Source organism: Struthio camelus, chromosome 9, assembly GCF_040807025.1.
Source record: "Struthio camelus isolate bStrCam1 chromosome 9, bStrCam1.hap1, whole genome shotgun sequence".
Classification (NCBI taxonomy): Eukaryota; Metazoa; Chordata; class Aves; order Struthioniformes; family Struthionidae; genus Struthio; species Struthio camelus.
Window position 1 is genome coordinate 34,208,974 of NC_090950.1, and position 8,594 is coordinate 34,217,567.

The window sequence follows — 8,594 nt, forward strand, 5'->3', positions numbered from 1 at the left end:
AATACTTAATATAAAAGTGTTGCTTCACGTTCTGGCAGTATACCATGGCAGCAACAAAACACAACTTGCTTTAGTATTTGCAGAGCTCAGTTTAAATAAAAAATAAGTCACGCTGTGTACTGTTGTGCTGCGGAATGAACTCTGTGGGTCAGATGTCATTTTCGAAGTAGGTTTTTTCTAATCAAAACAGATTGCAATGGAAAGTAGCAGCAAATTGGATTATAAGGTAGCCTCGCTAGTAATTTTCACCTTTGCTTTTTTTTTTTTTTTTAAATAAGGAGTTTGGCCTACTAAGTGGCCTCTGAGTTTTGCAATAAAAGTGAATCCTGGGACTGTGACGTGCCTGCTTTTAACTCATCCGTTTTTTTCTCTGACCTGTAAAGCAGCGTCGATAGCACGAGTTGTGGCCGAGCCTGTGAGCCTGCAAGGGAAGGTTTGTTACTAATTTCAGTTAGAAGGAGGCCTAAAAACAGTGCTCATAGTGATCAGCGAGTAAAACAGGAAATACGGGAAGTAGTGAAGTCCTCAGAGTAAAGTCTGAGGACTTTAAAATGGAGCATCTTAGAAAAAGAAGCAGAGAGGGAAGCAGAGAAAGGGAGAGTCACAGCAGAGAATGGAGGGAAGAAACGGCGTAACTGTAGCAATACCGGCGTGCCCGTTTCCGTTTCCGTGGGTGAGCTCACTGAGAGCAGCAGGAAAGAGCTGGGTGTAACACGCCACCCAGCAGAGCTAATGCGGCTTTACAGGGGTCGTGAGAGAAGCCTAACGCGTGCAGGGCCCAGAGCAGCCGATGAGGAAACAAAAGGAAAACCTGTCATGACATCATTGCTTCTAAAATCAGTCTTGTCGCAAAGTTGTTGTTCTCTAACCCAGCCTTTCCTGGTGAGTAAACCGTACGCTCAGTGTTGCAGTGCTTCTCTGATGACTCGCGTGGGCAAGGCAGGGCAGCCTGGGTCATGCTGCAGGCATTCAGAGAGCGCTGGCCCTGCTTCGCAGGGACGAACGTTTAGCTGCTTCGAGTTGTCAGCGTGGTGACAAACGAAGCTGGGGAAGGCGTCTAGCTTTGGCTTTGCACAGTTCAGCGAGCCAGGAATGTCAAAAAGCAGCCAGACCTGTCTCTGTTGTAAGAAGCCGCAGGTGTTTAGGTCAAATCTGTGGCCTACGTACTCAGCTGGGAGAGCGCAGAATAAAACAGCCAGAGCAATATCAGGATTTCATTCAGAAAGCAGTTCTGCTGGATAATGCAGCTGGAAAGAATAATTGATTGAAGTGTGAACAAAATTCTGCCTGGGAGTTTGTCTGAGGTTACTGGGATCCCTGCCGCGCGAGCCAGACTCAGCCCGGCGCCGCTGCGCGGGGCTGCCTCGCGCCCGCGCCGAGAGCCGGTGTCCAGCGGCGGCCGATGGGCCGCGCGGGGCTGGAGCGCCTCTGTTCTTCCTCCAGCTGCTCCGCGGCCGCAGACCGCCAGCGGCAGTAGCTGCGCCCCCGGGCCAGCATCTGTCTGCCAGGCTTTGGTATTAGTTCTGTTGTGCGAGGCAACGGCTAGCCCCTCTGTGCAGACACTTAAGGTATTTACCATTTGACGTCCCCCTTCCCCGTGTAACGTAGCAAAAAATTGAGGTGGGGTAAGGCCGAGTGTTCTGCCTCGTGCCACAGAATATTTGCATAATAACCCGTGTTCGCAGGAGGAGTATGTTTCTAAGCAGGCTCTAGGAAATGAGAAATGCCGGATACGTATGAGGTGACGGTGCTGCAACCCGGTTTGAAGTTCCTTCCTGAGTCTCGCGTCTAGACATATTTCATTTGGAAGATCATTAGGGAGTTCGTTAGCTTTTAGAAGGGAAACTGCTACTTAAAGACGTACGCTCAGAAAGGACAAAGACTTTAGACAGCAATATTTGCCTATTGTTCTGTTAACAGTTAAGCACTTTGTTAGCCTCCGGCTCGTACCCCAGTCACCGGGTTGCTGTGAATATGAAATGACTGAATCAAACTAAGGCAGTCAAAACGCTTTTCATAATTAACAACCTTTGTAACTTAACTTCTTCTTAGCTTAGAAGAGCAAAATTGCTAAGTTTTTGAGAGATGGGTTTAGAGACGTGTGGAAGCTGTCTGAGTTGTCTGCTGATCCCTCTTGCACTTTGGAGTATTGCTGTTAACATCCTATTATACTTCCCTAACGGGAAAACTTCATATGCTGCCAGTTACCAGCTTCCCAACTACGTGTGGTATTTTGAAGGGATCTGTTTCTCAGGTGTGATGGTAAGTGCTGGTTCTGTGGTTTTTTAAATGAATTGCATTCTGCTGCGAATAGCCTTGGGTTACTGCGCAGCGAGGCGTAATTGTGCCAGTTGGGCTTTTAAAGGGGCTATGGATATTTTTGGCAAAAGCACTGCGAGCTATTTAGTTTCATATATGTGATTTTTCTGCTGGCTTTTTGTTTATGTGTACTGTGCCCTTGTATTATCGGTTCAGGTACTGTTTTGGTTTATTTGGTCTTCTGTGGCATTTGAATTAAAGCTCTTTTAGCAAAATAAAACCAAACCTAGAAGACCTCCCACAGCTGTTCAGATCTGTTTCAGAGCTGTATGCAGTCTTTTAGAAGACTGGATACAGTTCGCAAAACATCACGATCTACATCAAGTGCCACTGTTGGGCTAAATACGAAAGAGTGTGCGTCACTGTGACTAGCGTGGTAAGTTTTTTTGCATTGCGCTTGTAATATGCTCATCTACATCAACGAACTGAGGTCCCTGCCGCTCGCGCTGCTTGCTGTGGACACAAAGAAGTGTAGCCTTGGGAGCAGAAAGCGGTAATGTCCCAGAAGCGCATACAAACAATCCGTGTTTAAAGAGGGCTAATGTGCATGAGTGGGATGTTTTTATGAAGGTACTGAACAGGGAGAGGTATTAAAACATGAGACCTTCTTTTGAAATTGTATATTCTTCCTAGAGCAGTAGAAGACCTAGGGCAAGAAAAAGCTATCAGGCAGGGAATTCAAAGGAAAAAGCAGAGCTGAAAATTTGGAAAAGGTTAACTGCAAAAGTAAGATTTCTATTTTGAAGCATTTTTAGCTTCAAGATCATTACCCGTGTGTTAACAACTTTCAAGTTAACCTGTTACAAACAGGGCAACAGCAGGTGAGAGGATAGTGCTGTGCCTTCACTGGCGTTTTTTGCTAGAGCTCATGGCAGTGGTGAAAGCCCTAGTGTCAGCAAAGCTCCTGGTAGCTGATGGCATTTTAAGTAGTTCCAAACAATAACTTACTGCTTAAAATGCTGATGTTGCTGGGACCATTACATTTTTGAGTTAGCTCTTAGCTTTTCTTCATGTATTTTTCTCCTAACCTTCAGCCTTCACAAGTGACAAGTCCAGGACCATCTCCTTCCTTTCTCCCGTTTCAGAAACGTTCCCTTTTTATATGTCCCCATTCGATCTAATGCCTCTCTGACTGGCAATTTGTGAGTCTGATATTCTCAAAGAAACGTATGGATATTTGGCAGAGAAAACAGAGGAGAGTCCAGGTGAATTAAAATGAAAGCTTGTGCTACTGACTTTTTCTAGGATAGCTGTGTTGGTAGGGAGGCGATGCCCTGATCGTGTAACGGTGTCGGCTGACACACAACTGATACCATTGTAGTATTACTAAAAACACCCTTCCTTTCACTGGCATTGATTCTTTTACTTGTGGGCTTGGTTTTGCTCTTTCTGCTTTACCACTATAGCTGCATCCATGCTAGCTACGTTTTGCTGTGAGAGGAGCGACTGATCTCCTGTATTTCAAGAGCAGAGTGATGGCCAAATAAACACAGTCCAGGTCCATGGTTTGCCTTGAGCATGTGTATTTTCCTAGTGAGCTGCTGTGCAAATCTTAACAGAGCACAACAGATGCAATTCCTACCTTGCATAGGCCAGAGAGAATTTGGCCCAATATCTGCAGTCCTCTCACTCACCTTGTAACGTCCCCTTACAGATCCTTCTGTTAGCGGTAACTCTAATAACACTGGAGAGTAACACGTTCTATCGGTGCTGCCGGAGCGAGAGCTGTAACAAAACCTACAGGGTGAGTCTTTGTGTTATTTTTGTGTATCTCGTCAGCATTATGTTCCGAGTGCCTTCCTGCTCCTGTATTCAAGTACAGCCGTTCGTCCTCTCCGCTGCTTTGTTTCTGCTTCCTTTCACTGAGAAGGATTCTAAGTCAGGTTGCGAGGTCGTAGAAAGCGTAGCTCCTTCCTTCTGATGCACAGGCAGGATAAAGGAAAAATAGACAAAAAAAATCCTGGCATCGTAACGTAAGAACATAAAAAAAAGGCCTGAGATTTTTTAATCTGGTGCTCCAACTAAATAGCTTCCTCACCTTGCTTTATCATTTGGAAGTTATTTTATCCAGTAACAACTCAATATACACTGCCTGGGATGCAAACATGTTTAATGTGTGTTCTTCCAGCATTCTGGGATACAACTTGGCAAAAATGCAAGTTTAAAAAAAAAAAATCCCAAACAATATATAATGGAGAGTTGTGCAACTGTATTAAAATCCGTCTTAACTTTAATTCTGTAAGTGTATGCTTACTGCTCTTTACTTGGTATTTTTCTTTATGGATTTTCTGAAGGTTGGGACAACCACGTGTGAAATTCAACCCTGAGGAAGTAACTGGGGAGGGAGAATGACTTTATTTGCTTTGGAGACTGTCCCCATGCGGTAATATTTTTTTCTTTTCACTTCAGAGTTTTATTTCAATTGTGCTAGCCCTGCTTGGAATTGCTTTCTCCGGGTACAATTGCATCATTTCTGCCTTGGGGTTGATCCAAGGCCCCTTCTGCAATTCATCAACTGGATGGGATTATATCTTCAAAGACACCGCTGGAGGGTAAGAAACATCTGTGTAACTCTGCTGAAAGAAACCTAATGTCAAAACAAGAGCCAGACAAATTCTCACAGAACTTTGTACCAAATGGTACAGTCTCTTGAACACATGACCTATATTGTGAGAGTGAAGCTTTTCAACTTCTTGAGCAAGCACCAGAATCCTCAAAGAAAGGTATTTACACCTTTTACAACCTAAGACTCTTTGTACTGATCAAACCTGTAGGTCCATCTAGCCAAGTGTCCTTTATCTGGCAGCGGTCACAATCCCACGCCTAGCAAAGAATATAACTTTAGAGTGAGGGTAGATGGATACTTCCTCAGAATATATTCTCAGATTCCTCAAGTTTTTGGTTCAAAGATCATAGGTGGCATTTTTGTATTTATCAACATGCCAGACTTCTCCTTAACTTTCAAAGCTCAAAGAACTCTGCAGTTCGATCACTGGAGGTTTTTGCACACGGCTACCCTGTCTGCTAGAAGCACCTGAGGTAGGCAGGTAAAGGTTTAGAGGCATAAAACTCCTACAGGTTGTTTTGATTCAGATTCAGAGGCGTTGCTTTGGCAAGATATTACATTCTCCCTTTAAAAGATTGAAGTTTGTAATACTTGACTATTTCAAGTCATATAATGCCAAGCTCTTCTTGCTGCATTTTAGTACACAGAGGATCGCAAACAAGTTTCTTCAGCGGCAGTAGGAATATATAACAATATATGTTATATATAACAATGGAATAGACATTCCTAAACTATAAGGTGTGACTTTCTCTGGCTTAAGTCAGCCTTCTTTTAAAACCCTGAGGTAGATCCTGCGATCTCTGTAACGTATTGCCATCATTACCATCCCATTTGGAAATGGGATGTTGATATAGTCAGCATTTAGATATGTTCAACATTTAGAAATAGATATATGCAAAATGGGAGCATGATTTCAACATAAAGGGCCAGGTGCTGAATGAAGTTGCTATTCAGGTGCTGAAGCTGCTCTTCAGATGCAGCTCAAAACACGTGAGTTATGAATGTTTAGAGAAATAGAAGCTGACACTGAACGAGTAATTGTACTGAAGGCCCTTGGAGTTAACCCCCAGGCTATGCCGTGTCTCACAGTCAGAAGGGCACAGCTGGCAAACGCCAGTCGTGCACATGAGGAGATAGATCCTCAGGGGGGCAAAGCGTGGCTGTGGAACAACTGGAAATTGCTGCATTCGGCGGCGCTCACCGCAGCGCTGCACACGCTGGTCAGAACAGTGGCATTTGGCTGTTCCTGTTCTTTGCTAGTACTCGGTACTGATCACAGCTAGACTTAACGTAAAGCTGAAATCAAACTAACAGAGGGAACGTTCCTGTTTTAAACTTGGCTTAGCGCCATTTGCAGAAAATGCCAGTGCCTCTCTAACACTTACGTATCAAGGGTATCAGAAGAAAATTAGTGAAGCAGATGCGTTTGAGGAAATCTGGTCCAGTATCAGGTTTCAGTTACACCAACGTAAGTCATTTTACTCAGCTGAGTTAGACAAAATTCTGCGTTGCTGGTGCAATGAAAGACCGGAGTTTGACTCATGGACTTGAAGCGTATAAGGCCCAATATTGTTTTTTTTTTACATATTATAGCTAAAATAATAAGTCTTTAAATGTAATTGTGTGCACCACATTTATTTTGCCTCACATTGCTGTTTCTCTAATAGGTACCTCACAGATTACTCTGCTTGGTCGCGGTGCACTGAACCTGCGCGCATAGTGGAGTGGAACACCATTTTACTCTCTATTCTGATAGCCCTTAGTGGACTTCAGATGATCATCTGTTTCCTCAAAGTGGCTGCCGAGTTAAAACGGACACTCTGTGGGACCTATTCTGTCTTTGTTCAGGTAATAAGAGATCTGAGGTCATTTCTTCAGCAGCTCCAAGCCAGTTTAGCTTCAGCAATTTCACTCAGTTGAGGACATACCCTTTTGGTTTATGCCATCTCTGTGCTGCTGCATTTTTAGTAGCAGAAGACATGTACTGATAGTAAATTTATTGATTCCTTGTGGTATGCAGGGATTGCAGACTGCTCACTCTTACTTTTAGGACTAGGATTGAGAAGGAAGAAGGCAGCTGGGAATTCAGCATCGATACTGAGTTCATTACTTTTATGTCAGCAGAAGTTTTCTGAGCACCTTTCTTCTAGCGTTCAGTTTGAAGTTTTTCTTACCGCGTGCGGGTTTCACAGCAGTGAGAGGAAGAGGCAACAGGTAATATGTAGCACTCATGGTCTAGGCATCAGTTTTGACTATGTTTTCAGTAGGTTATTAAAATAATAACCAAGAAGGCTCTGCTTTGGGCACAAGGATTAGTTTGAACCTGAGAGTTCAAGTAACTGGTGCTGCTAACCTGCATGCTGGTGTGAAGTGATATGTCTTAGCGTGGCATTTCCCAGGGTTGGAGGGAAGGGAGGTTAGATATGCTGCCCCATCCCTGTCCATCTGCACTGGGATTAAGGAGCCGTCAGTGTTTTTATGTAGCCAACAATAGCAGTTATGGCCGAACATTCCAGAAAGATTTCTGTATTAATAGAAACGACGACCCCAAACGTGCACAGTCACGCACGCGTATGTGCATACGTATCCATACGTATCCGTACACACACGTGCACAGAGTAGGGATAGCTTTATCATCTAAATTTTCTTACAAATGCATTGGGAAACAGTGTTGGGAGGTCAGGGCAGGTAGGAAGTCAGTTCCTGTCCAGCATAAATGTGTCCCGGAGCGAGCTGAGCAGGGAGGGCAGGGAAGCTGCTGGGTCCATGGAGGGCCTTGAGCAAACAGGCAAGGAAGGCGCTTCCTGCAAGAGCTTACTGTAACAGCAACCTATAATAAGGTCAAGGCAGAAGCAAGTGGTCTCAGAACGTTTTACTGCTGACATTTATTGCTAATGAAAGACAGCCTGATTAACCTGAGACCCAGGGCAGCTTTCAGGGGAGTCAAAAGGAGCGTTGTCAGTCTGTCCTTGGGAACAGAGAGGTCAGCTCCTGAGCCTGTAGGGCTCAAGAGTCACCTTCGCTCTTGCAAGTAGATTGGATGTGGAGGCTTAATAGTCAGAGCAACTCCTATTGACTTCTATATTATTCGTATGAAATGGAAAAAAGAGGCCTTTCACTTCCTTCCTTTTTCTTTTGCAGCCTGGAATTATCTGAAACGGCAAGGAAGTCTTCACTGCTCCAAAAAAAAAAAAAAAAGAGAGAGAGAAAAATGGCTTCTTCAGCATTTCTTGTGGTAGATTTGGGTGCTGCAAAGACAAGTGAAACACTTGTCTTAAAATTTTCTCCCTCAAACCTCTCTATTTTGAATAAAGTTATTTAAATCGTTTAATGGCTAAATGCTGAACATCTGCATTTTCCTAAAGAGGCACTGTTTTCTAACTTTTTTTTTTTTTTTTTACTCTCCAGCTGGTTCTGACGGTAGGGATGTTTGAATACCGTGAGACTGCTTTCGTATTGAAACTTCTTGTTTTGAATAAACTGCTGTATATAAGCATGCTTTTATAATCCTCTTCTTTCCTCTCTCTTTGTTTGTAATGTAGGAATAGTTCTTGTTCTGAAAAGGCCTGATCCAAAGCCTGGTATGGCAGGAGTTGTTCTCCTGAGATGAAGTATACGAATCAGGCCTTGACACTTTAAATGACTAATTTTAATTACAGACAGAACCGTTATGGTCATGAAAGTCAATAGTATGACCCATTCTATACTA

The 8,594-nt window shown here is 43.7% G+C and overlaps 1 protein-coding gene across 4 annotated transcripts; it reads left to right on the forward strand.

Annotated features, from left to right (window-relative positions):
* Window positions 1–372: 372 nt before the first annotated feature.
* On the forward strand, window positions 373–8,392 carry TM4SF18 (transmembrane 4 L six family member 18). 4 transcript variants are annotated; one of them, XM_068955148.1, is made up of 5 exons: window positions 373–882; window positions 3,974–4,063; window positions 4,729–4,871; window positions 6,553–6,733; window positions 8,027–8,392. In XM_068955148.1, the coding sequence occupies exons 1-5, from the start codon at window positions 733–735 to the stop codon at window positions 8,039–8,041; spliced, it is 579 nt and encodes a 192-aa protein (XP_068811249.1). In that variant the 5' UTR covers window positions 373–732; the 3' UTR covers window positions 8,042–8,392. The 4 variants fall into 4 exon arrangements, with proteins under 4 accessions (XP_068811249.1, XP_068811250.1, XP_068811248.1 ...); XM_068955149.1 differs by lacking the exon at window positions 8,027–8,392 and adding an exon at window positions 6,936–8,000 and having other exon boundaries at window positions 468–882; XM_068955147.1 differs by lacking the exons at window positions 373–882; window positions 8,027–8,392 and adding exons at window positions 899–2,262; window positions 6,936–8,008.
* The last annotated feature ends 202 nt before the right edge of the window (window positions 8,393–8,594 follow it).